This window comes from Hydra vulgaris, chromosome 11 (genome assembly GCF_038396675.1).
Source record: "Hydra vulgaris chromosome 11, alternate assembly HydraT2T_AEP".
Lineage (NCBI taxonomy): Eukaryota > Metazoa > Cnidaria > Hydrozoa > Anthoathecata > Hydridae > Hydra > Hydra vulgaris.
This window is the reverse complement of record NC_088930.1, coordinates 47,225,001-47,248,618: the sequence shown is the minus strand read 5'-3', so window position 1 is coordinate 47,248,618 and position 23,618 is coordinate 47,225,001. Positions and strand designations below refer to the sequence as shown.

General features: G+C 27.7%; 3 protein-coding genes across 4 annotated transcripts in view; 1 reads left to right on the top strand and 2 right to left on the bottom strand.

The window, feature by feature from the left end:
- The first annotated feature begins 498 nt into the window (after positions 1–498).
- On the top strand, positions 499–906 carry LOC136087077 (uncharacterized). Its single transcript, XM_065809583.1, has one exon. The coding sequence runs from the start codon at positions 499–501 to the stop codon at positions 904–906; it is 408 nt and encodes a 135-aa protein (XP_065665655.1).
- A 5,644-nt stretch (positions 907–6,550) lies between these two features.
- Positions 6,551–8,340, bottom strand: LOC124813730 (tetratricopeptide repeat protein 38). Its single transcript, XM_065809001.1, has one exon. It carries the CDS (start codon positions 8,281–8,283, stop codon positions 6,904–6,906), a length of 1,380 nt encoding a protein of 459 aa, XP_065665073.1. The 5' UTR covers positions 8,284–8,340; the 3' UTR covers positions 6,551–6,903.
- A 168-nt stretch (positions 8,341–8,508) lies between these two features.
- Positions 8,509–23,618, bottom strand: part of LOC100210034 (tRNA (adenine(58)-N(1))-methyltransferase catalytic subunit TRMT61A) — a 34,231-nt gene continuing 19,121 nt past the window's right edge. For both annotated transcript variants that reach the window (XM_065809002.1, XM_065809003.1), the window contains 7 exons: positions 23,337–23,439; positions 11,529–11,626; positions 11,360–11,418; positions 11,146–11,233; positions 9,165–9,262; positions 8,967–9,011; positions 8,509–8,808 (listed from right to left, as the gene is read on the bottom strand). In XM_065809002.1, the coding sequence (XP_065665074.1) occupies positions 8,542–8,808; positions 8,967–9,011; positions 9,165–9,262; positions 11,146–11,233; positions 11,360–11,418; positions 11,529–11,626; positions 23,337–23,439 (758 nt within the window). In that variant the 3' untranslated portion in view covers positions 8,509–8,541. The remainder of the gene's footprint in view (positions 8,809–8,966; positions 9,012–9,164; positions 9,263–11,145; positions 11,234–11,359; positions 11,419–11,528; positions 11,627–23,336; positions 23,440–23,618) is intronic.

The following is a 23,618-nucleotide window of genomic DNA, read 5'->3' as shown; positions in this document are numbered from 1 at the left end:
TTTTATTCTCAAAGAACTTATTTATATATCAGAAAAACATTTACTAACATGCTCCCTCATCCAAAAACCCTTCAAAAATGGTATCAGGTAATCTCATGTGGACCTGGATTTCAATCTGAATCGGTTAAAGTCTTGAAACTGAAATCAGCAGAACTAAAAGAAAATGTAAAATCGTGTATCTGCTCATTAATGATTGATGAAATGGCAATTCATAAGAAAATAGAATGGGATGGTGAAAAGTTTTTAGGGTAGGTTGTGTTAATATATTAAGATATATTGTTCTACGCAAAATTTAAAATTTTTATTTATATAAATAAAAAATTTTACAAATATTTTAGTTATGTTGATATTGGTTCGGAACTACAAGGCGATTCTAAAGTTGAAGCAAACGAAGCAATCATGATTTTGATTAATAGTTTAAATGATGCATAGAAGTTACCAATCGGATACTTTCTAATTAATGGAATCTTAGGAGTTCAAAAAAGTAATTTGGTAAAAATGTGTTTAAAAATATTAAGCGAAGCTGACATTACTATAGCTAGTTTAACTTTTGATGGTCATCTAATATTAGTATGGCTAATAATTTTGGAGCAGATCTATCAGTTAACTCTAGTTGCACATACTTTCCACATCCAGTTACAAAAAAAGCCAGTTTTTATTATAATGGATTCTCTACACATGTTAAAACTTATAAGAAATACGTATGGTATGCTCAAAATAATATTTGATTGTAAGAATGAACCAATAAAATGGGATTATATGGAAAAATTAGTAGCTATTCAAGAAAAGGAAGGCCTTCATTTAGCAACAAAAATTACAAAACAACATATAAATTGGTATCAAGAAAAAATGAAGGTCAAGTTGGCTGCACAAACATTTGGTCAAAAAGTTGCAAAAGCAACATAATATTTAAGAGAAAGTCAGTCCTCTAAAGATTTTGAAGACAGTGAAGCGACAGAAAAATTTATCATTAATATTAATAACATTTTTGACATTTTAAATAGCAGAAATTTATTAGCTAAGAATTTTAATGCAAGTTTACAACAATATAATAAAGAAAATATTTACAATAAGAGAGTCAATAGAAAATTTAGTAACACTTAAATGTGCTAACTATAGAGGACCTATACATTTAAGTCAGAGAAAAACAGGCTTTATTGGGATGATTGTAAGCCTTTTATGGAACGATTATGTTTAAACTGGTGATTGTAGTTTAAAGGATCTTTCTGCTTATAAATTATCCCAAGACCATTTGGAAGTTTTTTTTCGTGCCATAAGGAGCAATAGAGGATATGACAACAATCCCAAATCAAAACAATTTCAAGCTGCCTACAAAAAATTATTAATGCACACAAGTGTTTCAGGTTCTTCTCAGGCCAATCGCATTGAGCAAGCACCATCAATAATTTTAGCAATGAGTACATTTAAAAATATTAAAATGAAAACAATTGATCATCAGTTCATTGAAGATTTTGAAAAAAAACAACAAACTCTGATGACCATGCATATGCCCTAAATAACATAAGTTATTCAAGAAAATTATCATTATATGTGTCTGATGATGTTGAATATATTGCTGGATTTGTTGTAAAAAAAGTTTAAAAGGTTTTAGATTGTGACATTTGTTTAACCTTAATTCAATCAAAGACCCCAACTTTAACTTTAATAACCAAAAAAAAAATTACAGTAGTGTTAAACTCTGTTTAGTTCAACCAGCCAAAGATGTTATTCACATATGTAAACTTGCAAAAAGTGAAATAAGAATTTTTCAGGAAAAAAAGAGGTTGTTTCAAAAAAATATAATGACAAAGTTGATTATTAATATTCTAAATAGTGTTCGTACTTCTATTTTTATTGATAATGCAAAACATTAAAAAAAAATTACGAAGTAAATTAACTAAAAACATTTTATTTTGTGGTCAATAAATATATTCCCATATATGTTTATAAAACTTTTTGTTATTTTTACGGTCCAATAAAATCGATTTTTTAAAATTAATTTCAGTAAAAAGCTTTTAGCTTTACAAAAGAGGTTTAAAGAAACAACGTTGTCGTTGATTTTTATAGTCTTTATTAAAAAATATACTCAATCATTTTTTAATAGGAGGAGTTTTCTTAAACATCTAAACTAAAATCCTGTCATTTTTGCGTTTTTGCCACAAACTAACGTCATGCGCGGAAAATATTTTGACTTCAACTTTTTTTGAAAACGGGGTGTCTTTCAGTTTATATGGTCTAAGGTAAAAACCAATTAAAATTATATATCAGACTTTATAGAACTAAATAGGAAATACAAAAACGTTTTTGGGGAACCCGTAACATTATATTCAAAATAATGTGCTGCGAATATTATAGCAATGAAAATATAACTTACAATCATGCGTCTGTTTCGAAAATCTTGTTAATGTTTAAATTTCCCAAAACATCAAAGTTAAGTGTAAAAACATTCAAGTTTTTTTCATTATACCTAGAAAATTGTTACACGATAACTTTTTTGTTAAAAGCACATCGACTAATGTACTGCAATACCAAGATATATGTTGCCAACGTGTTAAAATAAACAAAAGGCACATAAAAAAATGGCACTCTAAAAAAACCTACAAATAAATACACTCTAAGGAATTATGATTTGCTAAATGAATTTTGCTTATAAAAGTTAAATCAATTTTGTATTACCTATTATGCATCTTAAATTAGTTTTGAACAAAATAGTTTTGCTTGAATTTAATCTTAATACTAGTTTTTATTTTTCAAAAATAAATTAGAATATTTCATTCTTGCTATATTAGTATTAACATTTTAAGTTACTATTAACTTAAAAATTTATTTCACGTCGTTTTCACAAGACATCATAGCAAACCTTGCAGCTGCCATTATTCTTTCATAGCCCTTTGTTCTATTTTTCATAGCAACCTTTTTATTTCTAGGGTCATCACATAGTTATGATGATTCTAGAAGCAATAGATATATTCAAACTCATGTTTAACTTTTTTCAAATAAATTTTGTATGATCAATGTTATTCCATATAGAGTTACATTAATCTTACATTGATCAAAATTAAACCATATGAGTTAACCTTGAACGTAATAGAAAATTTTAAAACTCACCCATTACAAGAAAATTATATTAAAATTTTTACTGTAGTTTATTGTGATGTAAGAAAATATACACATTTATAAAAATGTCTGGAACAAGAAAATGACGAAAACCTTAATTAGAAAGCTCCATTTACAAATCTGTAACATATAAAAAGTATACAAAAATGACTTTACTTTAAGAATGAATATTTTCAAAGAATGTGTAATCGACACATTGTTTTTGATAATAATATAATTGATTTTTTTTAATATTATTAACTAGTTAATTTAGTAATATTTTATTGCACTAATTAAGTTAAATAACTTCTAAAAGAGTAGTTTATACTACTACGTTTCCAATACGTTTTTAATATATTTCTAATACGTTTCCAATATCTTTGCACTATTTTTTTAGAGCTTTTTTGGAAAGCGTTTATATAAAACCTCCATAATAAAGTTTTATTAAAAATAACACTTAAGAAGTTACACATGATTTTCAAGTAATAATTGTTTCACTTATTTTAAAATCAGATAATTTTAGTGGAATATTCCTTGTTTTATTTGAATATGAAAGGGAGAAAATTTAGTTTTTTTAACGTTCAGTAAAAGTCTAATACATGAAAACCATTCGTTTACTCTGTTTAACTACTTTTAAGAGCGTATTTATATCCTAATGAGAATCAAACAGGTTAATGTCGTCTACAAACAAGATAAAGTTTAATAACAAAAGGTAATGGCTGTTTAATAAAAATCTGTGAAAGTTATAAATTGTTATTATTTCCCAGCTTTCTGAACTACAGGTCTTTTGCAAGGTTCTTATCAACTTTCATAAGACTTGTCAACTTTCTTAAGACTTGACAACTTTTTTAAGATATTTATCTTAATACAAAGTTGTTTTAGATTTTTTCTTGCTAGTTCTTTGCATAAACCATTTATATTACTTAAAAAATCCTGAATTGGATGACATTCTGGGATGTTAGGCGGATAATCAACTTTAGCCACATCAACAGTAGGATTTTTTTAAAGAATCGACTGTTTTTAAATAATGTAATGAAGCCTTGATTATAAATAATGTAATTAAGAAGAATAATGTAATTAAAAACTGATTATAAATAATGTAATTAAGAACTGATTATGTAATTAAGAACTGATAATAATGTAATTGATTATAATGTAATTAAGAACTGATTACAAATAATGTAATAAAGAACTGATTATAAATAATGTAATTAAGAAGATAAGTATTAGTCATCATTATGATATAATTCTTAGATCTTTAGATCTTAGTTGTTTTTTTATTTATTTTGGATTCATTTATTTCAATTATTTGTGTATTATTTTAATTGTATATTATACATTGTTTATTATGTATTATATTATATTTGTATTCAGTCTTTAAATTAAATGAAAATGTGTATCTTTTATACAATCCGATTTATGAGACCCTTATCTTTTAGTCTATAAAATCTTTATCATACGGTCTGGTTTATAAAAGCTTTATCATCTACTATATAACCTTGGTAGAAGTTTCTACCATCATCTGGAGCTCTTTCAGGACGTTACCAAAACTATATAAAAACTTATAAACGCATTTGAAAATTTTAGAGTATAGCATCATCAGGTCAGACAGAACTACACCAGAAAAATACAATAACAGATTAAATAAAACTTCAGATGTTTTGTAATAAACTTTGGAAATAAATCAATAAATGGGATTTAGCAGATAAATACCAGCTGCTCGAAATCCGTTTTCTGCCTTTTGCTCAATATGATAATGTTGAACTGTTTAAATAGCATTTAATTGCTAAGGCAATTAAATGCTTTTAAACACTTTACATTATGCACTCATGTTAGCATTGACTCCCCGCATCAGTTATTAATTAATTAGTTCATTCAATTTTTAACTAATTCATTCATACTCTTATTAATTTATTAATTCATTTATTAATTAATTCATACGTTTTAAACACAAATAACGGAAAAACATACTCTTTTTAATTTTTATTTACCACTGGTTGCCATCCCAACTTGTTTCTGGCCTTTAGAGGCTAACATTTTGTTGAGCATTAAAAATACCGTTTTCAATCTACATTATAATCTTTTTTTTGTTAAGGTGCTCCTAGAAGCTCTTGCGGTCTTACCACAGAGAAAAAGCATTTAACTAGGAAATTAATGCCTCCTTTCTTACCAATGTCGCTTGTTGAGCTAAAGCCGGCCTCGAACCTTGGACATCTTGGTTCTAAACTCTAACCACTGCACCACGGCTATCTTTTCGTTGATATGCGTCAGTTTCCTGATTTTAAAATAACAACTTAAATTGTTTCATTAAATGCATTTATTTTGATTAACGAGTTGGGTTGAAGTTTTTTCAATGAAATATTGGAATGTCTTTGTACGAAAGAACAAAACCAGTCTTAACCTGCCAAATGGGATGTCCTATCAAATTTATGCTTCAGCTTATTTTGCTCATCAAATTTAAAAGCAATTATTTGATTTTTATGTTTGATATTTATGATATAAGTTATGATAATTATGACTTCTTTTTTGAGTTAAAGTGGTTTTAGGCACAAAATAAGCAATAGGTGCTTGACCCAATGATAAAGTTTTTTCTTTATGCTTTTTGTAAATTCTCTAGACGATATTTTATTTCTGTATATATAATATATATATATATATATATATATATATATATATATATATATATATATATATATATATATATATATATATATATATATATATATATATATATATATATATGTATATATTAGTTGCTATATATATTTTTTTAAATCAGAAAGTCTTCTCGTAATTCGAATAATCGAATGTATTTAGATAATTATAGTTCCGAATTCATTCATAATATAATTGTTAAAAATAAATGCCAAACATATTTGGAGTTTAGATGAACAACTGCATTGGACATTGCTAAAAACCAACCACATTTTGCGTTAATTGATGCAACTAAATTGGATTTGTAGTTGGAAGTGGAGTCACTGTCGTAATATTACACAAACTGAATTATACTTTTATGCATGTATAAAAGTATAACAAAATGTAAAATAACATTTTATTATGTTAAATACTATTTAAAAAACTAAAATCTGTAAAGAAAAAACAAAACAAACTAGTAAATCAAAAAAAAATTCTTTTTTCAAATCCATGCTTTATGCAAGCAGAATTCTATTGGGCCTAGAAATTCTTTTTTTGTTATCTTTTGTAGAAGGAAAAATTACTGTTACGTTTTTAAATTTTTTAAAAATTAATTCAGTGTTCTTATGGGGAAATACAAATTAAATTTTTGTTAACTTAATTAACTTTTTTTGGTCAAATTTTTCCATTTCCTTGTATTGTCATCGAAAATGATTAAGTGTGCAAAATTTGAGCAAAATTGTTTGAGAAAAATTTCAAATTTTGTGGCACACAAACATATATAGAAAGTAACCTTATATAAAGCATGGAAAAAACAACCTTCTTTTAATTTAATACAAAAAAAAGTTTTTTTTAAAATACATAAATTTTAAATAAACATCATTTAGACCATTTTATAAAAAAAACTGTTACACTTATAGCGGCCGTAATTTAAAAAAAAAAAAAAAAGGACTGTTAAAGGATTAATCATAAAAAGTAAGCAAAAAGAACAACTTTTGCTGAATAGTTAAAGTTTTATTGGTTAATTTGACTTTCTGATAACTAGTTTTTTTAACTTTTTAAATAATCAATCGTTTTCCTAAAAAACAGAACTTATTGGAAATACAAAACATTAAATAAAATTCACATCATGTAAAAAAAAAAAAAAATTATACAAAGTTTTGTCAGCCAAAATCATTCATGGCAGATCAATAGTCGGCTCATCATCCTATCCGTAAGTGGAGAGTTCTCTTTTACCAGTTTTCTTTCGTGTAAGAGCGCCTTTGCGAGTTTAAAATGCGCTTTTGATTTTATTGACGCTTCTAAAAGTAATTGTTGAAAAACTTCTCTTTGAGCATTACTACCACCTATTTTTACTAAATCGTATTTTATCGGATATAGAAGCTCAACAACGTCATCGTATCTTTCATCTGTAAATGCCACAATACTTTTATACAAACTGAGTCCAACTTGCACATTGATATCCTTATTATCTCCATTAGAAATTTCGATGTAATCATTAACAGAACGTAGAAATAAATTTACCGACTGCTCTTTTTTAGCACCTAAGCAAGACATTAAATAGTGAGCGTCGTTAAAAACTGTAACATGATCATTAAGGCGAAACTGACAAATCTCATAGATATCTTCCCATCTTTCACCAACATACACTCCTTGAATCTCTAAACGTTTTAAAAGTGAGACTGCATCAACTATATCCAAAGGAAAACTTGATTTTGTCCTTGAACTTATTTGCTGATCATATATATCGAGAGCAGAGTCGTAGTCACCATTTTCAACATGATACAGAGCCCAATGCCAATAATTATGACACGCTAACATGCTACCGCGCTTCCACTGTTCCTCAGTTGAACTTAAAAAGTCTATTCCAGTGTGTGTTTGGCCCGTCATTTCGTAACAATGTGCTAAAGAATGCGATGCCCAGCAATCATATTGATTTAACGTTAGAGCCTCTTTAGCATACTTTTCAGCTAACGAATACAAATTTGTTTCCTGCAAACCAAAAGCATACATGCCTTTAAGATAACCGTAAAAAGGATTAGTTGATTTATAAAAAGGAAGTACTCTGCCAACACTGTCTCGAATCATCATCGAGTTGCCAAGATAGAAATAAGTATCGTATGCAAATTTCAGAGCCAAAATATCATTAGGATAATCAACAAGAATATCTTCCCATACGTTACAAGCCGACTTTAAGTTCTCTGACGCAAACAGTACCACTGCTTTGCAGTGCAGTTTTTCACGTTTGCTTAGAGAATTGCTTTGCGAAAGTTGATTTAATTGTTTAATACTGTTATTAAACTCTTGATCAAGTCTTGGTGTTCGCCCTGTACTCATCAAATCCAAACCAATAGAAAGGACCATGCCCATTGCAAAATCAGGACTCGTGTTTTGAAGAGACTTTAATGTCCCCTGTAGCCCATCCAGATTAGGATTTTCAGTCCAAGTAACATACTGATTTAAAGCTGCATCAAAGAGACGAGCAGTTTGATTACATGTTGTTGATAAAGACAACCCCTCGTCACACCAAGCCTGACAATCACGCCAAGCCATCAATCAATCATGTAACTTTTTACTCTAAAATAATTTTTTTTTTTAAACAAAATAATGAACTGCATAACACTTGTTTCAAACAGAATGTTTCAAACAGGTTTCAAAATTTATGAAGATTAAAAAAGTAATTTAACAATAACAACTCAATGAAAACAATAACAATAAATAACAATAAAATTAAACTTTCTGGTCTTTATTTTGATTATAAAGAAAGATGCAATTGCATAAAGTTTTGAATATTATTTAAAATCATAAATTTCAAGAAGGATACAAAGATGCAAAAGTTAAAAACCCAGTGTGACCAGGCATTTCTTTGTTCCCTTTACATGTCAATACATTACAATGTCTAGATTTCGATTTGGCTGTTAATTTGGTGACCATTCCCAACGAATTAACTCCAGTAACATTAGCACATCGTGCAACTTTAATTCGAGATTCATCCGTGGAAGCAATTTGATTATCTTCAATATAAGGTTCCTTTGTTGAAGCAAACTGAGGAATATGCGGTAATTGACTTTGAATTTCCTTTAAAACAATAAAAAAAATCCATTTTTAACTCAGAATTGAAACTAAAAAACTTAAAATTTTACTTATCTTTTATCATAATACAAAGCACTTTAAAAATTTAATGAGGTATTTTGATAACAAGTAATGTTAGTTTCTTATTAATTAAAGAAAATAACCTCCTCGTTTTGTTTCAATCTTTTGGAATCGGTTGGTTTCTCATCCTTAAAATGTTTAATACAACAATTTTTAAATCCATATCAATTTATATTTTAAATATATATCGATGTCTTATCAAATAAAAAAATCCATATGAATATAGATTTTGAATATATATCGAAGCATCATCAAATAAAAAAATAAACAAAAAAACGAACATCGATATTGGAAAAGTCAAGCGACCCAAGATTAGCTTCTGGGACAGGTATCGTTTTAACATTCAAGGCTCTGACTAAACATTCTACAGTTTTTATTTCTAAAAACATGAACAAAAAGAATATTATAACAAAATATATTCATGAAAAATATTGAAATTCCTATATATATATATATATATATATATATATATATATATATATATATATATATATATATATATATATATATATATATATATATATATATATATATATATATATATATATATATATATATATATATATATAAAATATATATAAAATATATATATATAATATATATATTAATAATATATATATATATAATATATATATATATATATATATATATATATACAATATATATATATAATATATATATATATATAATAAAGATATATATATATATATATATATATATATATATATATATATATATATATATATATATATAATAAAGATAGTATGCTAACTACCATTTCAATTTTAATCAAAAGTGTTGCTTAAAATAAGTTAAATATAGTGTAACCAACAACTCAATGTATGTAAGATATATTGAGACATCAGTATACTATATAGTATATAAGATATATTGAGACATCAGTATACTATAAAAAATGCAAAAAAATAAAAATAAGCAACTATTTCAATTCCAAAACTAAAAAAACCTATAGGAGTATACCATCAAAAGCATATCAGATCTGATATGCTTTTGATGGTTCTAAATAACTTCAGTACATCTATTTTCTAAATAACTTCAACTATGTTGTAAATAACTTTAGTACATCTATGAGGCATATAATCAAGTTTTTGGGTTTGAATTTGTTAACTAATCTAATCGACTGATTTTAAAAATTTTTATGTTTTACAAAAATCACTTTGTGTAAAAAGTATTAAATAGATAAGTTGCTATTTCTTTTGTTCGCCTTTTTATTTATTTTATTTACCTTTTTTTATTACAGATGGCTTATACTAAGATATTTTTTTACTCCATTACTCCATTTATTTAACCATAAAATATGAAAATTTACAATGATATTTTTTATAAACTCACATAAATAAGGTTAGGTGTCACTCATATAGTTAAAAACTAGTCAATGGAGTGACACATGAAAAAAACAAAAACAAAAAAACACAAATAAAACACAGAAAGAATAAAAAATAAGAATAAAAAAAAATAAGAAAAAGAACAAGAAAAAAAAATTAAAAATAAAAAAAAAAGAAAGAAAGGAAAATAAAGCACTAATAAATAAAGATGATATTGATAATTGCAATAATAATATAATAAAAATAATAATATTAATAATAATGTAAATAAAAAAACAAATAGTAACTTTATCATGATAACTTTACTAAAAACTATAACTAATGGTAAAAATAATTATAGTAAAGTTTAAGATGTAATGTGTTTTTTATAAAAGCTTTTGATGTTTGGCTTAGGGTTGGCTAAGTAAAGGTTTTTATTTCTGTTAGTTTTAATAATCTGATTAGAACACAGCCACTTCTGATATTTTTTTGGTTTGCATATGATAGAATCTCATGAACTGTATAATGCGGTGACAAGTACAGAAAGTAGGATGCTTTTTTAACAAAACAGCTAAAAACTTTCAGGATAAAATAGCAAATCTTTTAAACATTTAGCAAAGCTTAGTATGCAATGCCCATAAAGATTCACTTTTACATTTTTGTTTGGATTTCTTTCATCATAACTATAGATGCCACAACTGATTGCATTTTTGAAATCAGCATTTTTAAACTTATCTAGAAAAACTTAAAAATCCAATCAAAAACTTTATTTACCTAGAAATGCTAAAAAAATCCAAATAAAAGCACATTGTAACTTTTTTTTATAGCTTTTTATTATATCTTCAAAAGCTTTGGAGTTTTTGTTGTTTTGTAATTTGCTAAATATCTATTTATTAAGTTATCTTTCAAACTAAAAAAAAAAATTAAAAAAACACACCACAAAATCGAAATTGTCTTAAAACATCACATGTTCGTTGAACTTGCTCTATACATGGTGAAAAAGAACAAAGTCGACCCCCTGATTTCTAAAACAAGTAAAACCTTTAGCACAATACCCTTCATAAAAACGATTTCAAAAACGAACATAAAAAGTGAAAGCAAGCAGTTTTAATTAATGAAAAGTTAAGTTAAAAAAACAAACAAACTAAAACCTTCATTGTTTTTATAGCATGCGGTATCGCATCCCAGGGAGAAGGAAGATCTAGAAATACTAGAAAAAAACATAGTTTATTATTAATTAATGCTTTAATTTACTAACAGAGCATCTTCATCAAATTTTCAAAATAAACTTATTAAATTCTAAAATTAAAAAAATGTTGCCTGCATCTGCTTTGTCTTCAAGAGAAAAACCATCTGCACATGCATCAGCACATTTACATGTAACAAAATTTTCAAGACCATGTTGCATGAACTCTTCCCTAAACAGTATTATATAAAAAATATTTAGAATGACAAACAACAGTTTATTGTGATGTTACCCACCATGATAATCTTAATAACACTGTAAATTATAATCACTTAATCAAATAAGATTATTTTTTCTTTATTTTAATTAATTTAATACCAACAAGGCTGCAAGCAATAACTAATTAAGTTCGGAAAAAAGAAAATAGTTGACAGAAGAAAACTGTAAATTGTATGAGTCAAGAAAACATATGGAAGATAATTCCAAATATGAAATATAGGAGATAATTCTAAAGCATTGATGTACAAAGAAAGAAACTAGATGAACCAAAGTTGATGTTGTTTGATGTTGATGTTGTTTGATGCAACTAGAGCTTATTTAATGTTTGTAGAAAATAGAAAGAGATGCAACCTTGCAACTATGGGTTAGTGGCTCAAACTTGGCAAAAAGAGCAGGTCCAACTACATTTATAATTTACTTTTTTTCGAAAAGAAAGAGCATCTTAAGAATACAAGCCCAAATATGACATCAGTATTACATACATTCCTGGCAACTCTGGTTTTTATTCAAGTGATATTAATCTGACTCCTACCGCATGTAAAGTTTGATTTTAAAGCCAAATATGAAAGAAAATTATTGGTTTGGCTTTGTATTTCACTGTTTTTTATTCTTTCAGGAATGACAGTAAACCAAACAGTTTAACTGGTAATCATAATCAAAAAGTATTTGGTATCTTTTATAAATAAACTTTTAGTACAGGAGAGTACATATTTTGGCCAGACTTGGTATCTGCTCATTATGTAAAAAGCGTGGGAAATTACCTAAATGAGCAAAAATCAAATTTGTACCAAGATCAATCAATCCTGCAAATGTCCCTAAAGCACAGCCAATAGAAGACTTTTGGGGAAACTTAAAAAGTAAAGTATATTTGCAAATGGACTGCAAAGAAACTTGATGAGTTGAAACCTAGAATTATCTGCTGTCTAGGCAAAATGGATCTTGAGTTTGTACATAACCATATTTTAGGTGTTAGGAAAATACTTGACCATATAAAAAGATATGGTGCCTATTTTTCTCTCTCTTCAAATACTAAAAAAATACATTTTTTATTATAATTTTCAAGTTTTGTGAAATAAATAAAAAACTTTGTTCAAAGAATAAGACTTTTATTCTAGCCCAAAAACTTATTCATAACCTGTTACAAGATATGTAGAGGTAGAGAATAAAATTGGGAGCAGGCGAGAAGACATAAAGTAGAGAACTTTGCTACTTGCTTTGAGTTAAAAAAAAACTTTACACTGCTTAACTAATACTAATATTAGCAACAAAAATAAAACAATTATGTTTTATTGTCCTGTCTGTGCATCATCTCATCTGATGTAAGCAACAATTATCTGATGTAAGCAATATATTATCTCATCTGATGTAAGCAACAATGTTCAAAGTCAAAGAATGAGCATTAGTAACTTAGTCGCTGAATTCTCTTCTGCAGATTCTCTCTTTTTTTTAAAAAAAACATTTATTTTTTTAAATACATGCTTGAGCTATTTTATTTTTAAAATTATTCAGGTTAGTGAACTCAACAAGTGGGAACTCTATTGCTAATCATCAAGCCCAAGTTTTTGTAACTTCTTAGCACATTGAGCTCAAAGTATAATTGAGAAGCACATTTTGCAAATGGGCTCCTCAATTATACTTTTAATAAAAAAATGTAAGTACATTCTCTTAAAAAATGTTTAATTAAAATATTTAAGTGTTTTCTCTTAAAAAATATTACTTCACCTACTCCACAACAATTTTGTAATTTTTTAGCAAACTTAACTTTCAATTATTTCATAAGTTTTTAGTGAATTTTATCAAATCTGGCAAATAGAATTTTTTTTTTTGTAATTCACCTCCCCAAGGCCGAGAAGGCCACTACAGATGAGGAGGCTACTTAATTGTGGTTATAACTCTCTCTCAACTCTATAACTCCGAAACACGAACCTTGACAAATAAGGACACTGCGCGGAGAAACAAGAGAAATATTGTAAGTGCAAACTTATGTAGATTCACATTTACTTCATCATAACTTAGGTAGACTCACACTAACTTTATTACTACTTATGTAGATTCAAACTGACTTTATTACAACTTATGTAGGTTCATACTTACTTTATTATAACTTATGTAGGTTCATACTTATTTATTACTGTAAGGTTTTTTTTAACTACTTCACACTTATGAAGACTCATTTTTATGCAAATTCAAATAAATATCAGTGTTAGCATTTTTTTTTTTTTTGCCAATTTTTTTAACACACTTATATGAGTTTGCTCTTTTTTTTTTTTGTGTCTTATAAATGCTACCGCATTTATAAGACAGAAAAAAAAATGCTTTCCTTATGCTTAAAACTCACTTATGCAAATGTTTTGCCAGGAAATATTAAAAATAAAAATTTAAAATATATTAAGTTTATTAATTTAATTAAAAGTTTATTAAAATATATTTCAATTATACATAGTGATAATTATGTATAATTTAAAACCATTTTAATTTTACATGATCCTTTAACTTTACAAGAAACATATTTATAAAATTTAAAAACCACTCATTTTGACAAGGTAGTATATTTTACATGGTCCTAACTTAACAAGGAACAAATAAAATTCAAAATTCATCAATAATTTTGATTTAGTTTAAAATAGCATAAAATGTTGTTAAAGAACAAAACAGTTGTTACAAAACTGTAGGAAAGTATATATTATATTATTATATTATTAGTATATATTATCTTATATTTAACTTGTTTATAAAATAAATTTAGGGTTAGGAAAATTATTTTTGGAGTCTTTAAGTTGCTTATTTAGAATCTTTAGTTACTAATAACAATAAGATTTTCAATAATTAGCAGATATATAAATATGTAACTGAAACAAGTTTTTTGAATTTGAAATGATTTACTCATTAGTCAAAAATTTTAAAAATTTGTTTCAGTTTCATCAATTTTTATACTTTTTTTTTATCCTAAATTTTAAACCCTTATTTTTCCATCCTAACTAACTGTTGGCTGTTCTAAATGTTAATGTTAATTTTAAAAACTAATTTCAGTTTCATCGAATTCCTTGCATTCATTTTCATTTTCATTTTCTATGAAATTCTTTTTTTTATAATTATAACTCAGCTCTAAAAGTTGATGCAAAAAACTTGCAACTAAAATATGATAATTTTATTAATACAATGGTTACCACTGAATATCAATGCTGGTTTTACCACACAGATTTTGTTTGAGTATATAAAAAAAAAAACATTTTATCCATATAAATCTTTCTTTCAAAACCACTTAAGTTTTTAACACAGAACTGTAAACAAGCATTTTGAGCAATAAAAAACACTGATGGTCTTATTAAGTTAAGGTTAAGGTCTTATTAAGTTAACTTGTTTTTGCTGAGTTGAACAAACTTTTTTTGCTGGTATGAACAAACTTTTAACATATTAGTAACCAACTCAAAGTTTATTATTTATAAAATTTGCAGTTTATTTACTTTTGCTTTTATTTTTTGTTAAAGGCATTGTATATAGTCTGGGGCAGCATTTTGATGATTTACCTGATTTACCGTTAATACAAAAAAAATTATTTAAATTCATTTTCTTATAGTTGATTGCTAATAACTCAGAACATAAATAATTTGATTATAATATAATCATATTTCTTACTATTAATAAAACTATATTTTTAGAGTATATATATATTTCTTATTTATTTTTCTTTAAAAAAAAAAAAAAAAAAAAAAAACATTGATGAAATATTGATTGATAAGTGGGTCAAATCATTATATTTTAACCAATCACCTGTGGGGCACCATTTCTTATTTTCTTCATTTTTACATATTGTTATGTGCATTATGTATATAGGTTAACTTTGAAATTGCAGACTTCCAAGTACAATGGTTCAGAAATTATAGCCTTAGAAACATGACCCCCTCCGATTTACAAATGGTCAAAACAGACTACTTTAGAGCTGTATAACTTTTTCCTCACTTTCAACAAGTGTCTCATTTTTTCTAGAACTATTTTCTGGATAGTTCTCTCTTTAAAAAAGTGGTTTTTATTAACTTGTGTTAAATTAGAAAAAAATTATGACCTCCTCAACTTTGGAAAAAATCCTAAAATTGCTAAAATATGCAAAAATGAAACTAACTGTAGCATATTCTATTCATCCACAAGTCTTTACAGATAAGTTTGATTACCTATAATAAAATAAAATTTTAAGAAATAATGGTTTCATTTTGAAATTTATTTAGATATTTAGATATTAAGTATCTAAATATATAAATTAATTTAGAGACCTTTATTTGAACTATAATGAAGGTCTCTAAAAAGTTACTGCCCCCTTTATTTGTGCCCCTATCTACTATAAAGACCAGATCAAGAAGAGGACAACCAACCATAACTTTCTTTTTATTAAGAAATGACTTATAATTAGTTGCACCCTTCACATAGGCCAGTTGGCAGATTAGAGGGGCACTGGTTTCTAGTAACACATTTAACCTTTGATGATTGAAAAATAGGGTTATTTAAAAATGCTGGCATTTTTTATGCATATTTAACAAGTTTATAATGTTTGCATTTTCAGATAGTTGGGTCTAATGGTCTTATATGCTGTTAATCTTAGATCAAAACAAAGTGTTAGAAAAATTTACAAGCATCTCAAAATGGCTGAAAAATGGACTTTTTAGGCGAGTGGACATTTTGCCCCTTTTTGCAGACAGTAGTAGCTAATCAGAAAACTTATCTGTAAAAACTTGTGGATGAATAGAATAATAATTAATTTCATTTTGGCATATTTTAGCAATTTTAGGAATTTTTCCAAAGTTGAGGAGGTCATAATTTTTTTATAACACAAGTTAATAAAAACCAATTTTTTAAAGAGAGAACTATCCAGAAAATAGTTCTAGAAAAAATGAGACACTTGTTGAAAGTGAGGGAAAAGTTATATAGCTCTAAAGTAGTCTGCTTTGACCATTTGTAAATCGAGGGGGGCCACTGTGTCATGTTTCTAAGGCTATAATTTCTGAACCGTTGTACTTGGAAGTCTGCAATTTCAAATTTAACTTATATACATAATGCACATAACAATATGTAAAAATTAGGAAAATCAGAGATGGTGCCCCACAAAGTTTTCTTTAAATTGGTTGAAATATAATAATTTGACCCAAGTATAGATAAAAAAACAGAACTGTATTTTAATTATATTATAACCTTTGTCATATAAATTATAAATGACAGCTAAAACTAATGTTTTAGCTGTCAATTAGAAACAAGACTGCAAGCAACATTAATCAAATAGGAGTTAGTGAGAAAATGATTAAATAGAGATGTCATGTGATCAATGGTTGAAAAGCCAAAGATCTTAACCATTGCTTACATAACATCTTTCTTTATCACATTAAACAATTAAACAAAACAAAATATATATATATATATATATATATATATATATATATATATATATATATATATATATATATATATATATATATATATATTCTTTGATCAACTTAAATAAAAATAATTGTAATAAATAAGACAATATTGCTAAAATAAAATTTTTCAGAAATAAATGGTTATTATTATCTTTTTTAATTTTTGTATTTGATTTAAAATGTTTAAATAAAATCATTGGAGGATTGATTACTTTATCTAAAAATGTTTGTGCTCTAAAAATAGATTTTTTTCAGTAACGTAAGGCATTATGCGATTGATATTTGGACAAACATTGCACAGAAACAATAAAATTTGTTGAAAACGCAGGTAATTGTGGGATTGATACTCAGATTTAAAAAAAAAAATTTAAGGTTACCAAAATGAGACGCTATTATACAAGTAAACAAAAAAAAAAGCTTTTACAAAAAATTGATAATTAGCAGTACATGTCTTTTTGATTGAACCAAAAACATTGAACCTTTTTTTTCTAATTGCAATATTAAAATTGCCTTATATTCTCCTAAATTTCAAGTAACCTCTGGAGTACCACAATGTTGCATGTTGTTTATCATCTATATTTATGATCTCTCTGTCTTAATAGTCTCATTAGTTAAGACTAGTGGCTCTATTTGCTGATGAATACAAATGTATGATCAAATTTTTACATTGCCGACGGCTGAACATCAACAGCTGAACTCTTACTAAACCCACTGGAATTTCTATAACTTGGATTAAATTCACTTGGATTTTTTTTTAGCTACCAAATTTGAGCATCTGTTCTATTGCTATAAGTTATTTCTTTCTCTTTTATACTGCCATGGTTGCTGCTAAAGTAAGATATCTTCTTCTACTGAAAAAAACCCTCCTGTGAATTGTCATTCAGTAAAGTTGCATTATTTTTTTTTTTTTAATAATTCACCTCTCCAAAGCCGAGAAGGCCACTACAGATGAGGATACTTGTGGTTATCACCCTCTCTCAACTCTATAACTCCGAAACACGAACCTTGACGAACAAGGCCGCTGAGCGGAGAAACAAGTTGAGCGCGGTACTACCAGGGACGTGGTGGGAATCGAACTCCGAACCTCTAGCTTATGAAGCGAGCGCTCTACCACTACACCACTACCGCATTTTGCTGCTCCTTTATCATAAAAAATCTTTTATCTGGTTTTTTCTTCAAATATCAGTATTTTGAAGTTCTTCATGTTATGTTAATTCAATTCACAGCTTTTCAAATATATTGTCAACCATTTTCTTGTTAACTCTTTTCACTACTACTTGGTTTACTAGGAAATTGAGAAGTTAATACAACTTAAAAGTAACATGTAGCAACTCCCAATTTAAGTTGTGGTTGCCTGCAGCTTTGTTGTAACTAAATTTGTTTAAAAAAAGAACGCATTATAACAAAAATTTGTGATGTTTTGGTCTTGATAATACAAACCTATAATGCAGTACTATTCTTTTAATAAAAATGTGTTCTTCACAAGGAGATAAATTACAAACTGCTATTAAAACAGTTTAGGCTAAAATAAAACCAAATTAATACAATTATAAATTGTATAATTATAATTGCACCATTAAAAAAAGCTTTTAATAATCAATTATAATATAAAAGATATCATGTTTATTTCGCTTTTGATAAAAAATAAAAATATATCTGTATAAAATTTAAAAATAACATATTTAAAAAGTATTTAATAATTCAAACATTGTAAAAATTGTTTCAGAAAACTTCATTAACAAGTAAATCAAAAACATTTTTTAAGACAATCGCTTTAAAGTTTTTTCATATATTAAATTTGTAATCAAGTTTTTGCCATCATACATTAAGTTATGCTATAAAAACATTTTTATTTAATAATCATTTCATGTAAATAATAAACATTTCAAGTAAAAAATTTACATGATTTGTGTGTATTTCGCATATTTTGTCATACTATGTATTGATTAGTTTAACTGCTAAATGCAATTCAAAATAATTAAGTGCAAAAAGGTTTTCAAGCATAAACAGCGAAAGAAGCTACCCACATAGCATGCAGCGTGTCTTTGATAAAAATCAAAAAGCGAATTTAAAAGTTTATTGCTAAAAAACCTGTCTAAACTTTAGAGTACTAAATATTGAATACTAAATAATATGACTATTATTTATTTACTATTCTATATAACTATTATTTTTATTTATACATTATTATTTATGCTTACATTATTATTCTATATAACAAATAAAAATCCTAAAAATTGCTAAAAAAAACAACAACAACTAAAAAATAATAAAACACATTTTTTGACCAAAAAAAAACAAAAGGAAAAACTTTAATTATCATGCTTAATTCTTATTAAATTTCAAAATAAGAAACACTTGGCATTCTATCTCATCCAAGACATCTATCACAAAAATGGGGTACCAAAAAAGAAGCTGATCTAAATAAACATAAATCTGAAAAATTTATTACCATCACAACATAATTATGTTTACACAAAAGCAAAAATGTTTTTTCTTTATCTTATACCATTTTATGTTTTTTTTTAATTTTAAATATTGGTTTATCTGATCTCTATATAGAGGTTGCAAAAAGATACATAGTATAAAAGACTTTATGATCAGCATAAACATTTTTTTTTTAACATCTTTGCTTCTAATAAGGCTGCAAGCAACAACTATAAAAGCTGGAAGTTACTGGAAGAGAAAAGATGAAGACTCTAGAGTAAGATAACAATTGACAGACGACTAAAAGATTGCAAATTATATGAATCAGGAAAGCAAGATAAAGGAAGGGAATTCCAAAGAACTGATGAACAGTTCTTTGGAATTCAGCATTTAGGAACATTCACAGAAAAAAGATAAGACTTAACTGAATGATGAGTAACACGAGAAAGAATTTTAGTAAATGGCCCAAGAGACGTTAGCTCATTAGAGCATTGCCCATTATAGTATTTGTTGAAAAGAGAAAGAGAAGCAACATTATGATGATATGATAATGGTTGGAGGTTGACTGCAAGAACAGATCCAAAAGCGCATTGTAAACTATGTTTACAATGCGCTTTTGCACCTTGTCTAAAAGAGAAAGGGCATCATTGGAAGATCCGTCCCAGATATGGCAACAGAATTCTATACAAGGCCGGATTTGAGATTTATAGAGATAGAGAATAGAATCCGGAGTAAGAAAGTGTCAATAATAATATATCAAATCCGTTGCAAAATTAGCATCTGCTAAGGTTGCATCTCAATAAAGAGATGCAACCTTAGCAGATGCTAATTTTGCAACAAATTTGATATATGGTTTCCAAGAAAGATCAGAAGTAAGAGTTAATCCTAGAAACTGAAGGATAGATGACTCATCGAGTACATTACTGTTCATAAATATAGAAAGATCTAAATTATTGTGATAACGATTGGCTGAAAAAAATTGAGTTTTATCTGAATTAAAGTTCACCAGCCATTGTGAGCCTCATGCTTAGCAGAAGTGAGATTCTTTTCAAGCTCAAAAGCTCCCTCCAAGCAATCAGAGAGTGTTGGCTTCTTATCATGACAAGAATAAATGGTAGTATCATCAGCAAACAATGTCACTTTAGATGTGAGAATATCTGGTAGATTGTTAATGTAAATTAAAAAGTATAGGGCCAAGGATAGAACCTATCAAAAGCTTTAGAAATGCCAAGAGCGATAGCCTTAACCTCTTCACCTTTATCTAATGCACGATAAAACCTATAACTTATTACTGTTAGCAAATCAGCTGCAGAACGAAAGATCGAAATCAATATTGACGATAAGAAAGTAAGGTATTAGATTCAAGATGAGAGATTAAGTGTTTGTTAATTAAAGATTAAAAAACTTTACTTATGATAGGAAGAAGACTAATGGGACAGTAGTTAGACAAATCAGATCGCTCTCCAGAATTTTTAAAAATAGGGATAACAGATGCCGCTTTCCAGCAGGCTGGAAAACAAGACTCTGATAAACACTTGTTGAATAGTTTTGAAAGTATAGATGACAGCTCCAGAGAACACTTCTGCAAGACTATAACAAGTATGTTGTCCGGGCAACAAGCTGTAGTCTAAGCAGGAAATCACTTTAGATACAGAAGCTGGAGTGATACGAATGTCAAGCAATGGATCAACCTGTTTGACGGCTTTATCAGGTAGAACGCAACTAGTGGAATCAAGAGATGATATTGATGAAAAGTTCTTAGCAAACAATTCAGCTTTGTCTTCAGGTGAGGTGAACCATATAAGAGAGGTGTCTGAGGTACAAGAACTATACAAGGTCTGAGGTACAGGAGCCATACAAGAGAGGTGAGGTAAGTGAGGTAGGTGAGGTCTGAACCATACAAGAGAGGTAGAATAACAGATTTGCCCTTACTATTGATACTGTTAAAGATTATCCAGAAGTCGCGAAAGCCTAATTTTTGTAATGAAATAGAGATTTCATGACCTAGAAATAGCAGGCATTGGCGTTAGACAAAACCTTTTTACAAAGGTTTCTAGTAATAGTAAACAAACGTCTGTTTTCTTAAAAATTGTTTTGCTGATAGATATGGAAATAACGGAATTTGATTGAAAACTGCAACAGCACAATGTGAGGAAAACCATGGAGAAGAGCGAGGCTTGATTTGGAATTGTCGATAGGGAATAATAAAATATTCCATACCAGCCTAAATCCACGAAGTTATGTAAGAAGTTCATTTGTCAGCAGGAGGACAGAAGATTTCTATCCAAGCACCATCACAAAGAAAATCACGGAAAGAGTCCCAGTCAGCTTTAAGGTAGTTGTAAGAGGTACAATGATAGGGGAATTCAGATGATGAAAAAGAATGAGATAATAGTTTTAGAGAGATCAAACTGTGATCAGAAGCACTTAAGGGTGAATGTGGAGAAACTGAGTACTGACTAGGATCAGAAACAAGACATAAGTCGAGTTGAGAAGATAAATGATTCAAGTTGTTTGGAAAGCAAGTTGGAAAGTTGACTATTTGAGTAAGGGATTGAGAAAGGTAAAAGTTGTGGGCTTTAATGCCTGCAGAGTCACTGTCACTAGAGCCAAGCCATTCAGTGTGATGAGCATTTAAGTTACCGACAACAACAATATTAGTTGATGGATAAAGAGAGAGGGCTTGGTCAATTTGATCAGAAATAACATCGAAAAGACAGAAAAGTCTTGAGATGAAGGAGAGCGATATAGAACAAAATAAAAGACAATAGAGTGAAGTGGTGCTAAACGAAAGCACATAAAAGAATAGTCTGTGGATTCAAACCTAGTTTCCAGACAAATGGGTGAATTCTTACAAATGTAAATGCCCAGGCCAAGCATGTGACTATTGGAGTCTTTATGAATTAAAGGAAGATAACCATCAACACTAAGATCACAAGATGAGACAGCTGAATTTAAATTAGTCTCACAAAGAGCAAGTGGGTCTGGTGAACTTTGCAAGAGATAAGACTCAACAGAAGAAAAGTTACTTCAAAGACCACAAATATTAGTGAATGATAGGTTTAGAGAACTTGGTGACAACGATGATTTTTTGCGTTTTATAGTTTTTGGTACTTTATTCATTTATAAATTTGTTAAAGAACTTAACTCAAACCATAGACAGTACTCAGTACACTGTTTAACAGCCCAAGCAATTGCCTCATTACTATTAATAAACCCTAAGTCATAACAAAGGGCTCCAAATGTGGCCTCTGCAATGCACACCAAAAGTACAAACAGGGACACCATCCAAGCGCAACATGGCACTGTTAATACTTTGATATTTTTCAGCTGTTGATGGAATCAGCCGCTCTGAGAGCTACCACAGAGTTCGGGTAACCTGACTACCAGCCGGCCTCAGAACCATAAAACTGAGTTTTAGGGCTGCAACCTCATTAGGAGATAATAGAATGAGTTGCCTTAGTCATAAAAACAGAGACACAAGCAAAACCCATGCATGGAGTCAAGAAGATCCAGCATTCAACATTTTAAACTGAAAACAATGTATTAAAAATACATCTGCTCCAACCTAATAGATGAAGAAGGGGTGCGAGTGCAACATGCATAAATAAAATAAATAGGGTGCAACATGCATAAATAAAATTAAAAAAATTTATTCAAATTTATGAAAACTCATCCCATCTTCAGTTTTAATTAGGCAAGTAAACCTCATTAAAGATATTATAAAAATTACATAAAAAGATTAAATTTAATTACATAAAAAGTTAAGCCATAAAATAATCAAGATAAAAATTTAAAAAAAAGAATAAATAAATAGATTGTAAATAAAACCTTGCTTTATCAACTCTTTGCAAATGAAAGTCAAATGTGTAAAGATGGCCACTTGGTTTGATACTTCTTAGAATTGCATGAGAAAGTGAACCACTACCAGTACCTGTTTTAAAAATAGTGTTAAAAATCCTATTTATACATATTCTATTACTTTATACACATTTTTATTAGCAATTAGTTGAACATTTAATTAATTTTTTTAATTTACATTATAAAAATTATACACACTTTGGTTTCATATCTTTCGAATTCATAGTCCCAATAATTTCAAAACCCAATAAA

Bases quoted from the DNA above. Each gene is read 5' to 3' on its own strand.
- LOC136087077 (XM_065809583.1), top strand. From the start codon at position 499: ATGTGTTTAAAAATATTAAGCGAAGCTGACATTACTATAGCTAGTTTA.
- LOC124813730 (XM_065809001.1), bottom strand. From the start codon at position 8,283: ATGGCTTGGCGTGATTGTCAGGCTTGGTGTGACGAGGGGTTGTCTTTA.